This window comes from Serinus canaria, chromosome 2 (assembly GCF_022539315.1).
Source record: "Serinus canaria isolate serCan28SL12 chromosome 2, serCan2020, whole genome shotgun sequence".
Classification (NCBI taxonomy): Eukaryota; Metazoa; Chordata; class Aves; order Passeriformes; family Fringillidae; genus Serinus; species Serinus canaria.
The window spans coordinates 48,210,172-48,232,395 of NC_066315.1; the positions used below are offsets into that span (position 1 = coordinate 48,210,172).

At 39.9% G+C, this 22,224-nt stretch overlaps 1 protein-coding gene across 1 annotated transcript in view; it reads right to left on the bottom strand.

Annotated features, from left to right (window-relative positions):
* Window positions 1-22,224, bottom strand: part of STAC (SH3 and cysteine rich domain) — a 70,578-nt gene that overhangs the window by 10,011 nt on the left and 38,343 nt on the right. Inside the window, exons 3-10 of the mRNA XM_009095934.4 lie at window positions 18,528-18,628; window positions 16,258-16,339; window positions 14,723-14,838; window positions 10,333-10,414; window positions 6,046-6,110; window positions 5,049-5,137; window positions 1,238-1,289; window positions 975-1,112 (exon numbers count right to left, since the gene is read on the bottom strand). Coding sequence (XP_009094182.2) covers window positions 975-1,112; window positions 1,238-1,289; window positions 5,049-5,137; window positions 6,046-6,110; window positions 10,333-10,414; window positions 14,723-14,838; window positions 16,258-16,339; window positions 18,528-18,628 — 725 coding nt within the window. The remainder of the gene's footprint in view (window positions 1-974; window positions 1,113-1,237; window positions 1,290-5,048; window positions 5,138-6,045; window positions 6,111-10,332; window positions 10,415-14,722; window positions 14,839-16,257; window positions 16,340-18,527; window positions 18,629-22,224) is intronic.

Consider the following 22,224-nt stretch of genomic DNA (forward strand, 5'->3'; position numbering starts at 1 on the left):
CTTCTCCTCCACTTTATTAAAATCAGTGGCTGTTCAGGTTATAAGGCAAACCATTTCTGGTGATGTGACACAGTTGCCACAGGAAAGGAGACACCTAATGAGGCAGATAAAAATTGGGCTTTGCAAGGTGCAGTGAGAAAAACTACCTTTCTATTGCATCCAGATTTCAGAGAACTCAAGCTGTGTGTATCCTTAGTATGTCATCATCCTATTTAGATGAGCTTATGCCACAAATCTGTCCCTTAATGCAGGTTTTGGGTCATGGCTTGTGCCTAGTGAACCCACCTGAAGGACACAAAATAGAAGGAGCTGCTGAAAATACACCAGGATGAATGGAGCCTGCAAGTCCTCACTGTACATAGTGTACTTAAGCTCACAGGGGCACTTAAAGCTTAAAATATATTACAGCCTGTAGAGAGGGTATTTAAGTGGTGACACATACACAAAGAAAGGGATTAAATATACCTTACAACTGGTGAACAAGTGTCACATTAAGGATTTACAGCTTTGTGTCATGCTGCCTTAACTCTCTTCCTGTTGAAGCAAAGACAGTGAGCTGTGTTTAGATCTTTAGGTAAGTTAAGATCTGGGGAGGGAGGTACTATCTTTTATTAGATTAGCTCTAATAGTGGGGAGAAAACCAGATCATTTTTCAGGCACACAAGGTCTACTGCTAAGACTCTGCGTTCATCCCTCTGAAGTCAATAAGAGAATGAGAAATATAAAAAGTATCACTGTGAATGTCTGTGAAACTGAAAATTCAGGCTATGTTAGGCATCAAGTATGTGTGTGCACAAGGCAAACACTGCTCTTAACTGGCTACTAGACACTGTTACCATTCAAATAACAAATCTTCTAAAATTGCGGTAAAAAAATCTGCCTGCCCTCATGTTGCACAATTTTCCTTTCAGTCATTGGTAAGACTACTGGATGCTGTAGTGAGTCCAGTGAGGGTCCAGCAAAGAGGATCTTACCTGGTTCTCTTTCAGAGTAATCTGTCCCTGTTCCTTGCAGCCAATGAATGTCCTGATACACCTGTAAATCTTCTCATTTTGTTGCACTCTCTGAACGAAGTTAGCAGGAAAATATCCAGTTCTGTCATCAATTCTCCCCTGTGAAGGAAACATATTGATAGAAGAAGATTGTTAACAGTAGAAGCTTTGATACAATTTCAGTATTGAAAACAAGACATTTTTCCTTTTGGAAAGAAAACAGATATAAACTGATTAGCACATACCTTCCACCAGTCTTCATTAGAGTCTTCCAGAAGTGTGATCAAATCTCCTGGCCTGTGATTAGAAGAGGAATAGTATGTAAGATGACTCTAAACTGTCATGTTGAAACAGCTTTCAAAAATTCCCTTCTAATAGGAAGGTGGTCCCTACATATTTATTTTGTTTGAGCATTCACTGAAGGTAGACCCAATAAGGTGGCAAGGTTTTCTTCAGTCACACGTGTTAATGCAGAAAGACAGTCTCTGTGTTTTGGGGCTAGATCTTTATTTTGAGACAATATCTGTGAACTGGAAGTTTTGCTTCCTGTTTATTAAGGAACTGTTTAAAACACAGTCCCTCTTTGTTAAAGGCTTTATTTTAAGACATTTCACACTGTTGGGACACACTACATCATCTGTGTTTTCAAGCTGTGATTGCAGAAGGAAGGCAGCAGGAAAATAGTTCTATTTTACTGACAAAGGAAATTAGTCAGCAGGGATATAATTCTGCCCAAGAATGTCTTTTTTATTTGAATGGGACATATTTACCTTTCTAATGTGTGGCACTGAGTTGTAATTGCTAAGTATCAGCATCCAGCTGACTAGTTCCAGACAAGAGCTAGGAGAATAATTTGGCTGGAAACACTAATAGCAAAATTTGCTAAGCTGATTTTGTGCAGGTAGTTGAACAGTTATTTGACTTTTTCCCTCCCACTAGTGGCACTTCATCAATATTCCTATGTACTTATAATAGTGGTATGTTCTAATAAGTAAGTGAGAGACCACTTCCAAAGAGATTAACTCCAGAAAGATCTGGTTGCTGGATAAGAAACATTTCTTGATCTTAATAAAATTATTTGTTGACCCCTAATTATTCAGCTTTCCCTGTTAGGCTCACTGTATTGTTGAGGTATCAGCACAAGAGCCTGCAAACACATCTGGAGCATCTGTTAATATGGACAACAGGTCCAATTTAACAGGCTCTTTCAGAGCATGCATAGAAAAAGTGGATCTGACCAGTATGCAGCTTGAGGTGTGGGCAGTGGTGGGCCGCTTTGGTCACTTTCTAAGTGGTTATCATTGCTACTGACAACTGGAGAAACAGGTATTTAGTCTTCTAAACGTGCAATCTGCAACAGGATTTTATTCAAGTCCTCCTCAAGAACCAGTTTCAAAGTGTTTGGAATAATTAAATATAACTGAGGTGAGGAAGGAAAATGTACAACTTGGTATCCCGGTGGTAAAAGATTTTTTTTTCAATGGGAAAGAATATATGAATCCTTTGCTACAGTTAATATTTAATATGAAACACTCAAATAGGTTTTAAGGGATCCTGTAACTTCAAAGTAAATAGACTGGGGCCAACACCATTGGAGTCATTACACATACAGGAAAAACACTTTCAACAAGAAGCATTTAGAGAGCCTTGTCCAATCCATACTCTTCAGCCTGGTTGTTAGAAAATAACCCAGAAAATATAAATTTATTTGTCTGTCAGAGAAAGATGTCAACTGAACCTTAAGTCTCTCCCTTCACTTGCCTGAGCACAGAGAATTTTAGGTTGAAGGCCTGTTGATTTGTTGATTTTCTTTTTCCTAGAAGAGAGCTAATATAGATGTCTTTAATCTCCAAAAAGTAATTAAAATAGAAATCCCATCTGTAATTCTTGCCCCCTAGATTTAGGCTACTAATCTCTGATAGGGGGTAATCCAATTGATTCTTGCTACTAGTTGAAATCAGTCCGGTCTCACTTTTTTCTTCTGTAAATCAAAGCTTTGGATAAGTTGTCTGCTCTACCTCAGTGATCTGGGTTTCAGGAGGTGGCAACGTGGCAAGTCCCTACAGGGACTCCTGCAGGTCCCTTCCAACTATTCTATTCTATTCTATTCTATTCTATTCTATTCTATTCTATTCTATTCTATTCTATTCTATTCTATTCTATCATTCTATTCTATTCTATTCTATTCTATTCTATTCTATTCTTCTATTCTATTCTATTCTATTCTATTCTATTCTATTCTCTGCAGTGTCTGGAACATTAAAGACAACAGTGTAGCTTGTCTTTAGGATTCTCTCTTGTAATATAAGGCCATCTTTTAGAATATTACTGCAATGTCCTACTTTAATTATGCCAAAGCACTGGAAAATCTGACTGACTGCTCCTGCTGTTAGGGAAGAAATCCAGGCTGTGGTAAATTCTAATTTCTGCTGAAATTGGGGCTACACATCTTCACTGCAGTAATCTGCTACTCATTGTATCCTCTCAGAGATGAGCTGGGAACTCCAGAAATCTGTCCTAACTCTTCCTTTCAGCTCAGGTCCTTCCCCTGCTGCTTGCCTTTATTATGATGGAGCTGATCAGTGCCTGGCTGGTTCCCAACTTGGGTTCCCAGGACAGTGCTTGTCAGTCTTGACAACACTGCTTTGCTGTACCCACTTCCAGCACCTCATCTACACTAAATGGGAATTCATGCAACAGAGTTGGATTCTGCCTGGCTCTGCAGTAACAAAACAACGTTACCAGCTATTGGGCATCCCTTATGGAACAATGCTAACACAAATATTGCTGAATTGACCAAGGGACAAACAGTGCTGCTATGGTTGAGTACCACTAGTCTAAATCCTATCTGGTATCTCTGGAAAGAGTCTGGCGTTTCCTGAAAGAGAATGTTTCAGACCACAGGCTACTTTCCCTCTAAAATGTGGAACAGGAGGATTTTGAAGGTTGATGTGTTTTCTGGATTTCTCTGTCTGGATGAGGATGGTAGTCCAGCGCAAGCTTGTCTGAGAGATGTTCTGCATCATGGAAGAACTGCACAAGATGGAATGCACTCCTAAAGAGCAGGATGCAAAGTGGAGTCTTTCAAGAAGAATAGCTGGCAAGTTGTACCAACTAACAAGAGCAGGATGAAAGGTGGAATCTTTCAAGTGGAACAGCTGGCAAGTTGCACCAAAGGTTGCCATATACTGTGGTTATTTCCTGAAGAGCTGACATTCCTAAAATAATGATCAGGAAATGCCATTAAAGCAGAATTATAGGAAAACCTGTAATTTCTGCATTGCTTCCCCCCCTTTAGTTCCAGAGCAGTGAGAAGACACAGATGGGAACAGGGAAAAGGCTTTCAGTGTTAGAGATGCTGAGGAGAGGGGCATTTCTCTGTCAATTCCCTAAATTCTGTGGCACATACGTGATTATTTTGATATAGGGATGCCTTGAAGACAGGTGACGTTTCACAGTAAGAACCCTAGCAAGACCATGCAAAATGTGAGCAGCATGAACAAAATAATTTCAGTGAAAAAAAACCTGTCCTTTTCCTTCATTGGGCTTGGATTAGACCTTGTAATGCAAGCAACTGATGCAGAACTAAGGAAGTAAGAGCTAAAAGTAGCAATTAACAAGGTTAGTTTGTGAAGTTCTCACTGAGAACACTGCCATGCAGCAGCTGGACTCCATTCTCTTTTTTCAGACAAAACTGAATAAGAGGGAGGATCAAGGAGGACTGGTAAAATTTTTAGCATTAGCATGAGACATGGTGGAGAATTCCTAGATGAAAACTTCTGATTAAAAAAAAAAGCAATTGAGAACATTTTTTAGCTGAAAGCCATCTTGCTCCTAAAGTGACATAAGTGTTTTTGAAACTTTTAATCTATTGTATCCTTGCCAAAAGAATTGGTCATCTGCTCTTTTTAACTGTAAGAACCCCTTTGTATCTTGATGGCTACATCTATAAAAATGTGTATTAAAAATGTCAGAAAAAACCCTCCCTTCCCCAAAGTCATATATGACCATCAGTGCAAATGTGTCAAATCAACTTCCAAATATTTTGGAGTTTACCTCATCTCCAAGTCTTCATTTTCTTGTGGTACAAATTTGTACAAGGCAACATAGGTGTTCATTTGTAATGTGCTTTTATAAAATGGTCCCTTTAAAAAAAAAAAGAAAGAGAAAATTTAAATATCTGCTCTGTAAAGGAATTTGGTTCACTTTGTTACAGACAGAGGAACCAGAACCTGATCTTACAATAAATTATCCAGAATCATCTCTCTGTTCTCACATCTTGAAGGACTATGACCCAGGTACTTTGCAAGCCATTGAGGCAGTAACTATCTTAATTTAGAAACAAGATTATTTGAACTTGAAGATCAAATTCCAGGCTTCCAAAGAGCACAAGCAGAAATTTGCATTGGCTGCTCTTTGGGACAAGACCTTAAAAATGAGTGTGCCTTTTTTTGCTCAGTAGTACATATGATAGCTCTTATGAGCCCAGTAGTGTATCATTGGCATTATATAAGGTGTCTAGTCTACAGTTCTCATTATGGCTGGAGCTAGAATTGTACAGTGCACAGGCCCAGATTCAGAGCAGGAAAATCACTTTTTTAAAGTGATTTTAATGTGTGAAAGCTTTTTGTGTTGGGTTTTCAACAGAGAAGACTGGCTACTCTCTCTTCTCTCTTTTTCCACTGTTAATCTGGGGGGGGAAAAAGAAAAAGCAGCTGAAGCAAATACGAAATAATTTTCAAAATCAAATCTGTGATTTTTACCTGATGGGAGTTCTATTGTAATTGCATGGCTTGCACACTGGATCTTTTGCATTTCTAAATCAATTTGCAATAAGCAGAAAAACATAAAGCAATGACAAATGATAAGGCCAAAAGCCATCCAGTAATGTGCATTGCTTCCAGCTGTGGCCAGCAGCCCAGAAATAGTGTAAGAACATGACTGTCAGATATCAGTGACCCATCAGACCTAGACAAGGTCCTCAGACTGACATAAAAAAAGTTTTACATGACTTTCCATTACCATTGCATCATCACAAAATTTATGCTCATACCGGGGAATGTATACTTTTTGGTTCTTCTCCAAAGTGTTCTGTGCCATTTTCAGAGTATGTAAACACTGAAATAAAGAAAACACAAAACATTTTAGGAGTAGTTAAAGACTCTTCACCTTAACAGGATCACTTAGATTTTGTTGATCTCTTCCCTTTCTCCCTTATTTTCTTTGATTCCTTGTGGTCTCCTCTGAGCCCTACTACACTCCCAACAAAACCACAGATGCTGTTGGCACATAACACAATCTCTGTCCTCCAGAATTTACAAGAGTAACAAATGAACCATTTTCATCAGATGAATATACACAAGTACAGCACTATGAACAGAACCCAGGTACTGTAAGTACATTACTATTTAAAGCCCAGAATGATTTTTCTCACATTCAGTACTGGATTCTCATGTCTAGGATAAGCAGTATTTCCATTTTAAAGCTCCTGCCAAAGCTGATGATCATATATGAGCAACACTGGGAAAGTTTGTATGCAAAACCTCTTCCTTTCCCTCTTTGACCTCTAGCTCTAAGTGTTTGATAGCCTTCTTTGGTCCCTCTCTCCACTAGTTCATGCCTGGGGTGGACTGGATACACTGCTTCTCTCTCTGAATTTAAAGGAGGTACCTGAATTGTTTTCAAATCAGGGTAGGTAAACTCAGACACAGGCCTGCAGATTTAAAAAATTTGCTTTTAAGTTACTAAATTGGAAACTCATAGAATAAGACAATAGTCACAGCACCTAACATTCCTGATAACTAATCAATTACCCTCTATTGCAATTAATTCATGAGCTGACTGATACTTGTACTCGGTTATCTCCCTAGAAAAGACACAGTGGCTTTATCCTTTTGACTGAATTCCTCCTTCACATTTTAAGAATGGCACAGTGTTTCTCACTTCTGGATAAAGTCTGAATATGATTTTTTTAATAGCTGGAGTCTTTGAGCAGCTAGAATCATCAATGTCTTCTGCTACAATTTACCTCTGTAGGTGTTTTGAGCAGAAACTGGACTTTGGACTAACAGTTTGGCAATCTCCCAAGTGATAGTATCAGGTGACGTTGGGCATTTTCTTTTTGTTTCTCTGGCATAGAGCTACATGCATTCAGGGGAAAAAAGGTCCAGGGAACACCAATCCACTGAATTTATCTCCTCTGTTTTTTCACTTGCTTGTCCTTTATTTTGTTTACACATATTTCTGGGACTAATCTACATGGTAGTTGACAACCTAACAGAGTCTGTGGAAAGCTTTATGAGTGAAATAGTAAAGTTCTTTGATAGTAGAGAGTTGTACTTGAATATTGAAAAACATGACAGTGTTCTTGTAACAGATAAAAGACAAGAGAAACAGCAGCCACAACATGCATGAGAAAGATTTTGTACAAAGTGACAGGCATTCATGAGCACACACATCTTCTCTGACAAAATGTAAGACAATTTTGTAGTCATAAAGTTCAATCTGTGAATGTGAAAGGAGCATGTGAGCTGATACCTGCCACACTTAATGTGAAAATGTCAACACAAGTTGTGTCTGGCTGTCCTGACTGCAGTGGACCTGAGGCCTCAATATGCTCCTCACCAAGTCCTGTTGCAAAGGACTCTCACCCTGCAGACTATCACAGGCATGAGAAGGAAAACCTTAGAAAAAACCTAATTTACTGCATCTATAATATAGGGGTACATACATGCCTGCCATCTGTATGAAGGGGTTTAAAGTGCTGCTATTACAGATTGGCAGGCTTTAAGTCCTACCCAATCGCTATGCTTTACTTTTTATGTTCAGAGGAGCAGAAGTTAGGAAGTAAATTGAAGGTGTTCTGGTGGGTGCTGAGTTGGGTAACCAGGAGCCTTTTGGACTTGCAAAAAGTCATTCACCAGAGAAAGTAAAAGTATTTCAACATCCTGTCTGGAGTAATACCTGTTTGGTGACAGAAAATAAAGCAAGTTACTAATGTGCAGCCTTGTGAACTGTGGAGCTGATCCAGCACATGGGGACATAGCTGAACTGTGTCCTTGTGTTGGCTGAGAAGCACTCACTAAAACTGGGCTTGCAGGGAGGACATCCCATATTTGATTCAAGGGGAAAGTGCTCAAATCACTGGTGATAACATGCTCATAGATGTCACCTAAAGTACATTTTAGCTATTGGGACAGACAGTAGGTCACAGCAGTGAAACAGTCTAACTGGCTTAGAGGAGGCTGAAGGGCTGGAAATTAAGTATTGCCATCTCACAGTTGTAAACTGGCAAGCTTTGCTTCATGGGATTTATGCCAGGGCCTGAATGAAAGACTCTCACCTTGAAGTTGTATAGGAGTTCTACAGGGAAAGTTACATGGCCATGCATGTGCTGGGTCCTTTTACCCTTCTGGAGGCTGTCTTTCTGCTGTTTCCCTTTACCAAAGAGCATCAAATGTACATTTTCCCAAATACTTATTTGTAGAACAGTATTTTAATAGGAAAAAAAAAAAAAAAGAAAACAACAACACAAACTCAACTGGAATGGACCTGAGTCATTGAGCCATTAATGTGGAACTTCCTGATAAAGAGGCAGTAGACAACTGAGAACTGAGGAAAAAGGAGTCATGAGTCACTTTGTAAAACATTTTGAACATACTTATATTTTTAATCTATGTTTAGTTTGTGATCTCTGGATGTTAATAGGAGGCACTTGAATCTGAAAGCCATAGAGGTATGTTGTTCATATCTCCACACAACAGAAAAACAGAAATCCATCTTTTTTTCCATTTTCATACTTTGCCCAGAGCAGCAGCAGACAAAAAAAAAAAAAAAAAAAAAAAAAAAGGGAAAGGAGAAACCCAGGGATTTTTACATTTTGAAAAAGATTTTACCATTTTGATAGCTTGTGCAAACAGTGCAGGCAATTTATTAAAAATCTACCAATAAAAAAATTTTGGAGTGACTGATGCATAATTTATACTCTGAGCCCCTAAAGGATGGATTGTAAAAAAGCCAGTGTTGATCAAAGGAATCGTTAATGTGCCGAGGAAGTTATTTGGAGGTTTGACACATGCTGAGTTTTTAAACTAATCTCTTTAAGTAAGTTCCTTGAATGCTTTTCTGTGCATTCAGTGAATACAGATTTCAGAGAAAAAGAGTTTCTTTGCGTTTCAGAAATGAAACTATTGACTTGCAAAGAAATAAAAAGTTATCTGAACATTCAAACAAGGTCAAGTCAATCTCAGGTGGCCAGGATTAAACAGTGTGGTGCAGACTGAATTCTCTATCTTTAACCAGGTCAGATCAACTTGCACTTGCAAGACAGAAAACTTAACAAAATTTTCAGGAGAAATCAGATAATATGGATGAGATATTCACAAAATGAGAGGAAGGGAATGAGAGAATACTGTAAGGAGACGTGATAGGACCAAGAGGGGAGGAAAGGAATAAGGAGGTGGCATAATATAGGAAGAGACAGCTAAAGCTGGCCTTTCACCTACATGAATTGATAGCAGTATGTAAGGAGCACTGGGGTACCACAAAGAAAAAAAGTTATGCTCATTGTGGTTTGTTTTTGTTCTGTACGTCTTGTGAGATTCAGCAAAGCAGATTTCAGGTGCTGGTAGAGAAGTTGCCATGATGGTTTGGCCCTGAATTTGTGGTGAGCAACAACTCCTTTTGTGTGTGACTTTACCACCATGACTAAATTCAAGAACGTGGTCACAAACACCAACTCTTGGTGGCTGAAATTTCATTACCAAACTCATGATGCTATGATGGTTTTCAAATCCCATCAAACCAATGCTGTAAAAAACATTACTTTTCTACTGCAAATCAAACAAAGGAATTGGGCCATTAATATTACTGGGCATGTACTACAGTTGGACTGAGAAGATGCAATTGCAATCAAAATTCACTGTGTTGTGTATTTTACAAAGATCTTTTATGATTCGGTTTTTGTCCCAAAGAGGTTATGATATACAAAATCATGTGGAAAAATCAAACGTATGGAAAAGTACTTTTTTGGTTCCACTTTGCCAATGTGAAAGTGAAGCATGTTAAGTCTACGGTCATGATCACGAAGTAAATCTAGGAGATAGGGAATGGACATGAACCTTGTCCAGTTGCACTTTTCGACACGCCACATTAAGGAAAGTGGTGGCTGCAATTTCATCTGAATGGCAAAAAGCATTCCCCAAATTTTTTGCACCAATTCACCTCCTGCTTTGGAAATCAGGACACTGCTAAAACCTGACCATGCCATAACCCTGCTCTGAAACAGGCTGTACATGGGCCTTTTCAGCTGGGGGGGCTGTCTTGGCCTGGGGGCACTCACCGCTGTTGCTGCGTTTTCTGCTCATGTCGAGGGTGCCTGCAGAGCTATTGCCTTCCTCCAGAACTTCTACCAAGTCAGCTGTCTGCAGGGACAGAAACAGCAAATGAGACAGGATAAATCAGAAAAAGGGACTGATAAAGTGAAATAAAACCACAGCAAGAACCTTTGGGAAATGCAGTACTTGAGTGGTGAGAGTGCAGAGCACAGTCAGCTGAGCGAGATGGAAAGAACACTGGATGTGATGATGCACAACACATACCTACTGCACAGGGAGCAGTGGAAGCCCAGAAAAAAAATTCCAGACCAAGTTTGGAGTCTGGAGCACAAAAGATTTCTTCAGTATAAAATAAAGTGAAAGTTAAGGAACAAAGGATTATGTTGAGCAATGTGCTTCTCTGAACAAGAGAGAAAGGGCATGAGGGAATTTGCAGATTCTGCAGGTATACTAAATAGCTATCATCCAGGGAGATTGAACATTAGTTGAAACTACTGAATTTTAATATATCAGTTGTGAACACATTATTCAGTAAAATAACTGTAATGTAAGGGTCATTTTAATTCTGTTAAAAGGCTGAAAAATAAATAGCTAGAGTGCAATGAAGTGGATGAAGTCAGTCTTTAAATATCTTCCCTCACTTTCTTTTTAAACAGTCATCTGGCCAGTATGCTTAGGGAAATTGAAACCTAAGTGTTGCTTTCAGAATTACTATGATTTCTTTTTTGTACCATATTAGTGTCAGTCATGATTAGGGACCCAATGTTCCAGGGTATAGGAAAATGTGGGATGACATAATCTCAAGCCTCAGAAATATACTCTGCATACAGATTTCTTGGTTGGGTAGTCAGCTTCTCCTTGTATAGCCCAACAGGAATAAGGAGCTGCTCCAAACAACTCTGTGCAGGTCTGACCTTAACAGAACTTCAGTCGTTTAACTGCCTACATCTTTGATAACCAGAAAAAACCCAAAGATTGAACTTGAGTCAGGTGCTTTCTCTAATCTGAATAAACGTAAATTTATTCCAAATCATTGATCCCAAGATTTTTTTTTCTAGCTTACAAATTTTAAGTCACAAGAAGGATTTAATGTTATTGTATGACACTTTACAACTGTACTGTACACACAGTTTGCTCTATTGCTTTGCAGTCCTGTGCTTGTATCACAGGAACATTTCTGTTTTTGTTTAGGGAGCAGAATCTGACTTGTTTTATAGATTTTACATGTTGTTTTATCCCCTTTTACTAGTGTTGACAGCAAAGCTTTTTTTAGAAAGTGCTTTCACAATTTTATTTCTCCTATCCAGTACTTTCCTAGCTATTTCTCCATGAAGGAAAACAATGAACAAAGGGGTTGAAAGTAGATTTGTGCCACAGGTGTCTTGCGGCTATCTTGTTTCCCTTGCTGTTTTAAGAATATATACTTTGCTCTGTTGCTCCTTGTCTTTAGACTCAGTCTTTTGCAGCAGGTCATGTTTGTCTTGCATCTTGCCCAAATAGGCCACCCAAGGATGAGAAGGCACTGCAATAGCAAAGTTTACACAGATCCATTGTAGAGCATATCTATGGATTCTTATTGATGGGTGGAGAAGAGAAAGATTGGCTTTGTTGAAAGACTAAGTCCCAGCTATTTTTCAGCTCATTGCTACAACATGTTCCTCAGTTTTCACAGATTAGCTTAATTATTGCTGATTAGCAATTAATGTTATTTTGTTAAGTTCTAGTGCATGTGGGATGTGTAGTGACTGTCTCTTCAGTATTTACTTCATCCAAAACCTTCTGAGGCAACCTCATTTACCCTTAATGATTTTTCAGTGAACAGATACATGACAAATGGTTTAATAGAAAAGATAGAGGTGCAAAGCTGCTTTCGAGAGGACCTAATCCGCAAAAAACCTAACAAGAACTAGAGTCACATTTACATCACCTCAAGTGCCTTTTTGTATAAATGTGGGTTGCAGAAGCACAGTTTTGAAGCAAGCAGTAGGTAGTAAATCTGGAGCATATGGCCACTTTCTTTTATGGGAAATGCAGAATCCGGGCGGAAAAATCAATGAGTACGTCCACACAGCTCAGTCATGTTAAAAATACTTCAGCTAGTTTAAAGGAAGGTGGCTGTCTCTGCAGAGAGTAGAGGCTGCCTACATGAACTGCATGCAGTATGGAAGCTTCATGGCTGTAGGGGCAAGTTACAGCTCCTAAGCCAGTTACCTTTGCTTTTCATCACGTTCAGTGGGAGCACCTTTGCTGTGCTGACCCAGAGTGAGGCCTTGGACAGCTTGGACACACCCAGGTGTCCCTGTGTCCCTAGTTTGGTGACATGGCAGAACCTTGAAGCACATTCCATCTCCAAGGGCTGGGACTCAGCGCAGCCTCACAGCTGCATTGCTGCTTCTGCTTGGAGAGGAGCAGAGCAGCTCAGAAGGGAGGATCACTGGGGAAAGGTCATAGTCCCTCTGAGTTATAAACTACATGTGCCTCTAAGGGCTCTGTGCCACATCCCTGTTGCAGCCACTGGTCAGAACCTACTCCCAGGTCACACATCAGTTTTAAAGGTCCTGAGCTTCATCATTTTTTTCACGGTTGTGTCTACCCTGTTTTTTATCCTTGTCTCAATCCACAAGCTTGTGCTGGCAAAATTTACGGTTTCTCAGGTCTGTTTATTCAATTCTCTAATGCGCTCTATTTCCTGTATTCTGACACATGTTACATTCTCTCTCAGCTTCAATACCCTGGAGAAATTCCTGTAATGAACTTGCTTTCCCAATTTTATGCCCACACCCCACCTAGTTATGATCAGCTCCCTGGAGTAAGCTGACGCAATATTAGTGATTTCTACGCTTGAGTTTTCATTTATAATTCAACATAAACTTTATTGATTTAGAAAGCAATAATTACATTTGTAGAAATTTTGTTTCAAAGGAAATTAAATAATTGAAAGAAAGAAATGTAATAATGCGACAGAAGGTAAAGTCACTTTGAGTTTAAAAAAATAAGGGAATTAGCAAATTCCTTTTAAGGCACAAATGGGAGTGGATAGAAGACATGTCCTTTAATAAATCCCTTGCAGACTTCACTTAGTTCTTGCTTAAATGAGTTTATCTTCTTTCCTGTCTGACATGAATTGATTGTTTAGAGTTCACCTATACCACCTGAGATCACAGGTCAGCCTGTGAGCATGCATTTTAATGTCAGGGAAACAAACATATACAGATATTAGCATGACTTGATATTAAGCATATATGTATTTCCTTTGAGACCTGAAGACCAACTCTCATCTCATCTCATCTCTGTGCCCAGTGACTTGTCTTATGAAGTGTGAGCAGAAGAGGTTGTCAGATAATGTGGGTCTGATTTTTAGAGATGACAATCAGCTTTAGCCTCCAGTGGATGATTCAGGTGAGATTTTGTTGTTGTTGTTGTTGTTTTTTGTTTCCTTGGGTTTTTTTTGAGGGGGTTAGGGGTGACCTGGTGAGGATCTCTTGGGAATGGAAGAGAACCTCAAACATAGGTGTAAGCGCCTGTTTATGAGAGGCTGAGAAGGTAGGAAATGTTCTTTCAACACCATGAAGGAGCTCCTGATCTCGGGGATCCCAATACTAGTATGAGGAAGAAAATGGCAATTTTTACTGTTGAACAAGGTATGGATATAGCAAAGGCATGGCCATGGGAGCTACCACTTCCCTTGTTCTGTACCTCTTCTGCCATGGTCCTTAAGACAGTGACTTTTATGACTAGAGAGAGTGAATGACAAACATTAAGGCTAAAACCTCACTATCTGGATACAACAACCTTATCACACTTGTCTGTGTTTGGGGTTGGACACCACCTGCAAGGTGAAGTAGAAGGAGAGAGAAGCCCCGATCTGTAATGCCCCCCTCATGATTCTGCACTGGAAAGGGGTGGAGATCCCAGTCCCTTGCTTTGTTGCAGTAGCAGTGTCTTAATTTTGTCTGGGATCATGTACTTTTACATCTAGGTTCTGAGGACTCCAACTCATCATTATCACTTGTATGAAGGGCAAATGACCACCATCAACAACAGGCACTATGCATCTGCTCCAGCCTGACCATTCAATATCTCTGCTACACTTCTATATCGATATGCAAAAAAAAAAAAAAAAAGATTAATATTTCCTTTTCAAATCTGATAAAAACAGTTTACTAATTTAATTGCCATTTTTCTCTTTTTCTCAAGGGTCATCTAAAAGACACATAAAACTTGAATTTGCAAAAATAACAAATTTTCTGGTCTCTATATGGAAGCTGAGAGTAAGATTTTAGGGTTTTTTTACAGTTTGAAATACAAGTTCTGTGAACTCTGGCACAATCTCATGTGAATGAATATCTGTTGCTCCTCCAGAAAGAAAATGGAAGAAAGATGTGGGATACTTACAGAGTTTCTGTTGGGAGAGTCAGACCCACTTCCAGAACTTCCCTTTTTGGTTTTCTGGGCTAAGGAAGTCCCAAAGCGGAGAGTTTCATACACAGGGTCAACCTTATTTCCACAGGCTGAAACAGAAGGAGCAAAACGTGCATCAATCAATACCTTGACAATATTTCTGGTCATGTTGCTGCTTAACTTGGAGCAACACCTGCCTCTACCAAGAGGTTGAGCGATGTGCTTAGAAACAATTTGAGAGACCATCCTGATAAAAAGTGAGTGTTGAATTTAATGGAATTGCTATCAATTTTCTGCTGCCTCTCTACTCCCAGAAAGAACATCCTCCTCTCATCCTGGCTCTTCCATTCTCGGCCATTGCCTTGTCTCTCTTCACCTGCCATTCTCCTTCCCTAAACATCACTGGTGCTACCTATATGACAGAGTACCAGGAGGTTCTAATCCATGTTTGTGGCTTCTTGGATTGCTCTCAAGAGTAGCTTTCCCTCATAGCTAGCCACAGAAATAATCTCCCATGGAAGAGAAATGGATGCCTTCAATGGGAACCAGCAAATTCAGTTCAACTCTCTTCTACATCCTGCATTTTTAGACCTTAACTTCCCTTGTGACACAAAGCTGTGGGCATGTAAAAAACAGTATATTTGTGCCACTATGTAGATGGAGAGAAATTTCAAAGTACTGAGAAAATACAACAGATTTTAAATTTTGATTAGAGCAAAGCACACCTCATTTTTTAGCCATAGTTTATTCGAAATATTTCGATTACTTCTGATAAAAATGATGGATGTTTTTGAGAAAGAGAAACTTAGATGAAATCCTTGTAATTAATTTTTTTTAAACTGATGACAGTAAGAATGCAAATGTCATTAGACAAGTAGTTTTAATCTGACTGCCTACTTTTAGCTTTGATTTTTTTGCAATTCCAGGTCTGCCTGGTTAGAGTACTGATGGGGAAAAATATTTTCCAGAATAGACTTAACTTCTCCATTTCAAAATGTTTCTTTTCAGAAATTTGGTATTACAGTGAGAAAAAAGTGGTCTTTCAAGAGCAGACAATGTGTAGACATGATCAATAAGGAAAAATATGAGGAAAGTAAAAAATATGGATGAAAAAGGACAGGAACCTAGCAGCATCCCTCAAAAGCTGGACCAGTGATTTGAATGCCCCCTGCTATTTTGATCTCCCTGTCTTTTATTTGTTTTTTTCCCAGCTCAGGCCCTCATCTCAATATTTCAGTGTTTCTTCCTTCCTAAGTTCCTACCTTGATCTCAGGTAGTTGTTATGATAAGCAGGGTAATTCCTAAGAGGTATGCACACAGGGTTTTGAGTGAAACACACAATGAACACACCCTCTCCTCTTCCAGCTTTGTATCTTTGAAGTGGTCCTTTCCTGAGGTGGCAGAAGGGCATCCAGTCACCGAAAGGAGCTGGACGGCTGCTGAGGGTAAAGACCATGGCTGGAATTCTGCCGCTGCTGTTGCAGAGCATTGCCAAGGGAAGACTGAATGGAAAAGCAGTCAAAACCTACCAATAGGCATCACTTCTTTGATGCAGCCAAACTGTTCGTGAATGAGTAGTGGCGAGCTGTAGTACCGTCGAAATCCCTTTGGCTGGAGGGAGAAAAAGCAAACACGAGTGAAGTGCATTGCTTGCCTTGATTGATGAAGTAGAAATAGCCTCAGCTCTTTGGTTAATGATGGAACATTAAGGTGAGGCTGGAAATTTGCCTCCTCTTGTACAGTCACTGTGAGGTTTAGAGATCAGATGTTTATTTGATTTTTCGCCTAGAAAAAAACAAGTTTCCTATATTTATGTGGAAGAGGGGCTCATTTTCAGATCTCCTTGTTCTTTTGTTTTACACAAAAGCAAAACTAATTAATTTTAGTAGAAGTGCTGAATCATTAGAGGTTCTGGGAAGTTTCCCTCTCCCTATCTTCTTATAGAATGTGAATTTGCATTGTATTGTATTTGTTAAACATGTGACTATCCTCCCCCACCCTAACTCCAAATCCTCATGTTCCTACATATACATATGTGAAATCCAAAGAATTCAGAACCTTCCCACAGGTTTTTTTCTAACATTTACTGCTGACTGACTGTAGGTTCAGCTTCCACTGCCTTTTTTTCCTTTTTTTTTTTTTTTTTTTGGTCTTGTAAGGTCAAAAAGCTCTCCAAGCTGTTACCAGATATTTCCACAGTGTCCACTTGTAGAAAAATGCACCATAAAAACTCAAGCTATATCATTAAAGAATACCAATACCACAATATGGCAAATAATGGTGCCTATACCGCTCTAAATATCTTATCTCAATTCAGGGAAATTCCTAGTACTCAAAATGAATGCCTGCGAGACATTGGAATTTCACAAATGGTCTCTCCAGTTTCTAATGTCTGCAGGCTGTGAGAACTTCTAGTCATAGTGAGAAGTGAGGAAGATTTGAAGAGATGTGCATGTTTTCCATATCTTCTGCTCAGTGTACATCAAAACCTGATAGACAACTAGTTCTTCAGGTAATGGGCTGCAGAAAAAACTGAAAAAGATTGAGGTGACTGATAGTCTTGTAGTCTTAGAGGAATAAATTCCAGATTCTTCAGCCTTTGTCTGCCCTCAAGCTAGATTCAGACAGAGCATCAGCATGAGCTCACAAAACTTCTGTGACTTTGCTGACTACTTCCTGATGTAAATTTGGTCTCTCTTTTTTTGTTCTTGTAAAGTAGTAACCACAAGAGCTGAGGCTGGAATCAAGACATGCATGAATCAATTAACATGGGATAATATTTGCCTTGTGCAGGGCTTGTCATTCAGCTCTTCACAGACCAATTCCCTATACCAGAATGCCTCATACTAGAACTATGATTGTGGTTTAGATGCATGAAGACTTGCCTCAGGGATATAAGCAGCAATAGCTTTCAGTGAGCACTCGGACAGAAAGATCTTTCCAGTGAAAGTTGGGGTTTGTAGCACATTTGAAGTCAGTGCTTGTGTTTTCCCATCACTTAACACAGTGAAACTGTTTGGTTTTAGTTCAGTTGTCTCAAGTGTCTTCAAGTAACAACAAATCTGAGAACATATGAAACATGAATCTATGTATTATTCACTTTTCATATTCCAATTGGTATTTTTCTAAGTTCTTTTGCCAAAAGTAACCAGAAGGAACCATAGTCCCATAATAGTCAACAAGGTGGGTTAGAATTGTCTCAGACACAGTGTACTGTCGTTGCCAATCGCAAGATATTGCTGCTCAGAAGGCACCAAAGTGCTGTGTCCTTACAGGGGCAGGCTCCCCCCAGCCTCTCCTCCTCTCTTGCTGAGAGATTGCTGCAAACTCTGCTGTGTCTTACTGTGAAATATCCCTTGGTTTTCTTTTTAAGGTGGATTAGGTTTTTTATTCAAGCCCTAACAGTGGAGAAAACAATAAAACATAATTTGAAGGATTTTTCATTTGTTAAACCCTACTGAAATACTATGATTAATTTACAGCATTCTTTGAGAGGTTTACACTACAGCAAGCACAGTTGAAATCAAGGTAATTAATTTTGTTAGCTAGCTAAATTTGTATTCTGTAACTGTATTTTCACATCCACAAAGCAGACTGGATTTGTGCCTTGGCTTTGTTTGCATCCTTGTGCAGCAGCAATTGCCCAAATTGACAACAGGGCACCACCTGGCTTAGCTTTTCCCACCTCAGCAAAGCAATCTGGTGTGTGTTCTGTTAATGCAGCAGATAAATGCATACCTGGGGTTTGGGCACACAAAGAAGCAGCTCCAGCACAAGCTGCTCTGCGCTGCTCACTTACCAGCTTGCCCATGCAACGCTGCTGCCCGATACTGTCGGCACACTTGTGGTGGATGCTCATCTTGCACGCCTTACAGCGCAGGCCGTGCTTAGCGTTTGTCCCTGTGAAATGCACAGCAAAGACTGAATTAGACAAAATCAATAGTTTCCATCCATTTAAACAAGTGACCTGAAAGAGCTGATGGGGTCAGTTGCAGTAGAGCAAATACTGACAGCATTCTTTGCCTTACCTACTTTTAAAAATTCACATTTGTACACCCATTTTCTTTACTGTCTCTCCATTTTAGGCATTTGTCCCCCAGGCTCTTTTCCAGGCTGTTGCTGCCTTTAAATTTATATTGGATTATGCTCTGCTGTATGATAATCTGACCAACAGTGTGTCTGCCTCATGAGCACCAAGCAAAACCCCTCTGTTGTCTTGAAAGGTCTTGGCATGGCTGCGTATGGCTGAGGGAGCCACTGAAGGAGCAGCCTAGCTCTGGAGCAGCTCTGGAGAACTGGGCCATCAGTGGAGGCCCAGGTTTTGTGTGGTTGCTCTGGATTAGTGTGCTGTGAGGATTTTTTCAGTTGTAGTTTCTTTTCTTTACACATGCTCAAAACAATACTGACAATTTCTCCCAGGGTCTGCTGCTGTCACCACCCTGGGCAGTGCTCAGAGGGTGCAGGAAGGGCTCCTTGCATGTCCCTGAGCGGGGAAGTGAGAATGCCACAAGTTTGACTATACCCTCCTCCCTTGTCGGTAGAAAAGTTATGTGTCACAGGTAGGGGAGCTACAGCAGAAATTTTGCTTTAAAGAAGCAGAATTCTCCCACTAGGCCAAATGTAGTTCTGTATTAGCTTCAGCGAGGACCTACTCTTAAATGACAGACCCAAGTCTGCTTGCTTCCAGGCAGGAACAGTCACTTTTATTCATACAACCATAATACTTCCTAAACTATGCAGAAGCAGGGATGCTGCAGCAACTCTTTTATCCCCTACAGGACTGTGTAAAGAGAAGGAGTAAACAACATATCTGTTCATTATATCTACAGTGAAAGTCAGTATGAAACAAGGTAATAAAAACCCTAAAAACTCTTGACATTTTAACCAGCCCTCATTAGTCAGACATGATAAATATCAGTAAGAAGGATCCTGCATCTGAAAGTACTCCTTTAGCTCATTAGTTATGTACATGCTGTCAATTTCATTCAGTGAAGTGCTACCTCAGAAAGAAGCACTTCAGGGAAGGTTTCATCAAGTTGGTGCCAAAACCCAAGCCTTGTGTTCCACTTTCAGAGGAAGAGGTGTCTGAAGTGGCTACATGCAATCCTGGTAAAGCAGACTGAGGTAGCCATGGGTTATTGCAGTGAGCCAGGCTCAGATGTTTCACCTGTGTGCTTCCTTTAGGACAGGGAACAAAGATCCTCACCACCTTCCTATAGAGACTGCTGGAGTGATAGGGACTGAACGGGGCTGAGTGGGGGGTGTGCCCCAGGGACTTCAAGTGAGTGGGGTCAGTGCCTGCCAACCACTTGTTTCCCCTTTTAGGCACCTTTCAGTGTGCACAGGCATCCTTCTATCCTCTTTTCTGGGGTCTTTTTTTGTAGCAAACACAGGATTTCTTAGAAGAACACATGCCTGTTTATTTGTTTCTTTTCCCTGCATGGCTGCACTTGGATTAGTGTGCTGGGAGGATTTTTTCAGTTATAGTTTCTTTTCAATTACACATGTCCAAACCAACATTGACTTCTGTGGCTTTGCACTTTTATGACGGATGATGGAATGTTGAATCACCCCTCATGGTGATCCATGATTGGCACCGAGAAAAGAGTAGTTCCCTCACAGTTTTTCATTATATTTATAGGGCAGAATGAGAAAAGCAAAATGACATCACAGTTGGCCTATGCAACACATCAGTGCTTACGCCGGGACTAATTCTCCTCTTGTGCTGCTCGGTACCAAGGTATTCCTAAGATTTATCTGTAAAGAGGCAGACAGCCACACAGTCCTTCCTGCTGGCTATGTTATGTGTCCTTCCAGCACATTTAAATGTTAACTTTATAAGGTGGATGGTGGTCCTTACATTTTATAACCATGTGATCACAGAAGATCCACATTTGTCAAAACATTTGTGCGCCCAAATGATGTGCAAAATGAATGTGAAGCATCTGAGTTGCTCTCAAAAATCAAACCCCAACTCTTTCAGAACAGAAGTCTGTGGTCATGTGAAAATGAATAAGACAATTACAAAAGAACAATACTGTATTTCCATTGGCTTCAAAGAGAGGAAAAGTATTTCTGTCACACCCTTGAGTCTACAAGAAGGCTTTTTAAAACAAAATGAAATCCCTGAAACTACCAAAAGCTCCAATCTTCAACCCATTTTCAGTTCTAACTACTTGATTTATGGTGGGGCTAGCTTGGGAAAAACTTCCCTGCATCTCCCTGCTTCCCACTGAGGAATAACTATGGAGCTTGGAGAAGAATAATTTATGCTGTGTTTATGCTTAACCACCATATCTCAAGCTCTGAAAATGGCATTTTTACAAGAAACACCTTTTTTTTTGCCACAGAACAATTCTTCAGTTTCTCTTCCCCATTACACTAAATCACTCGGAGAACTATGGCTAAGCTGTTTCAAAACTAGTGCATGCCAGGAGTCAGATAACAACATCGTACCTGACCCAAAAGTTTCTGAGATTCAGACATGAGCCACAATCACAGTTCACATCACAGATAAGAGATTACATTCAGTACAGGTGTAAATGAGACCAGGGTTTGACTCATTGCATCAATTTCTGGCCTCCCATTTATGCACACTTATTGACCATGCAGACGCCTGAATGGGGCAGGTTTTAGGAGACATATGGTACTTTAAAATAGTGAAAAAGAAGGCAGAACACGGATCTTGCAAGGATGTTATTTAAAGCTGAGTGATTACAGGGAGAGTTCCACAATCATGTACCGGTATAAGAGATATTTCATTATGCCTAAAGTAGTGGCACAGGATATAGCAATGTGTTGAAACATTGTTTCCCAATAAATTCCCCTGGAAATCATAAGAAAGTTGGGAATTTGGTCTGAACATACATTAAATAATAGAAAATAAGTGGTATTAATGACTCATAAAAGTAAAAAAAAAAAAATTGACAATGACAAAGATAGTAACAATTATAGCAATAGCTACAACAACACAATAGAGACTATTTGAGGATAATTTTCTTTTGTTGCCAGAGGGTACCAGGCCTTGTTTGAAGTTGAAAGCCTCTCTGTGGCGTGCTTACTTCCCCTGGTTAATCTTTCTTTGGACTGAAGCAGGGGAAGGGTAAGGAGAGGGTTCCCATTTGAGCTGGTTACAGCACTGTCTGGAAGGTGCAGTGCTCCAATAAGTGAAGTCTCAGGCACTAACAGTCTCCTCAGGGACATCTGCTGAACACACACTGATGATCTGTAAGCCTGACCATCGCTGTCTAGGTTGAATTCTGTCCCCCTAAATAGCTGATGGCTTGATTACAGCCTACTGTTTATTCCCACCAATAGATATTCCCCTACACCAACCTTAAAGCAAAGCTGGAAGCTACTGATACTCACATACAGCAGTCACTGCTATATCTTAGCCCACGTGGAATAATTTCAGTCAGTGGTGGATCAGAAATATAGGAACTAAAGGCTTAACAATTAAGCTCTACTTGGAGCAACCCAAGTACTTTTTTATCTGT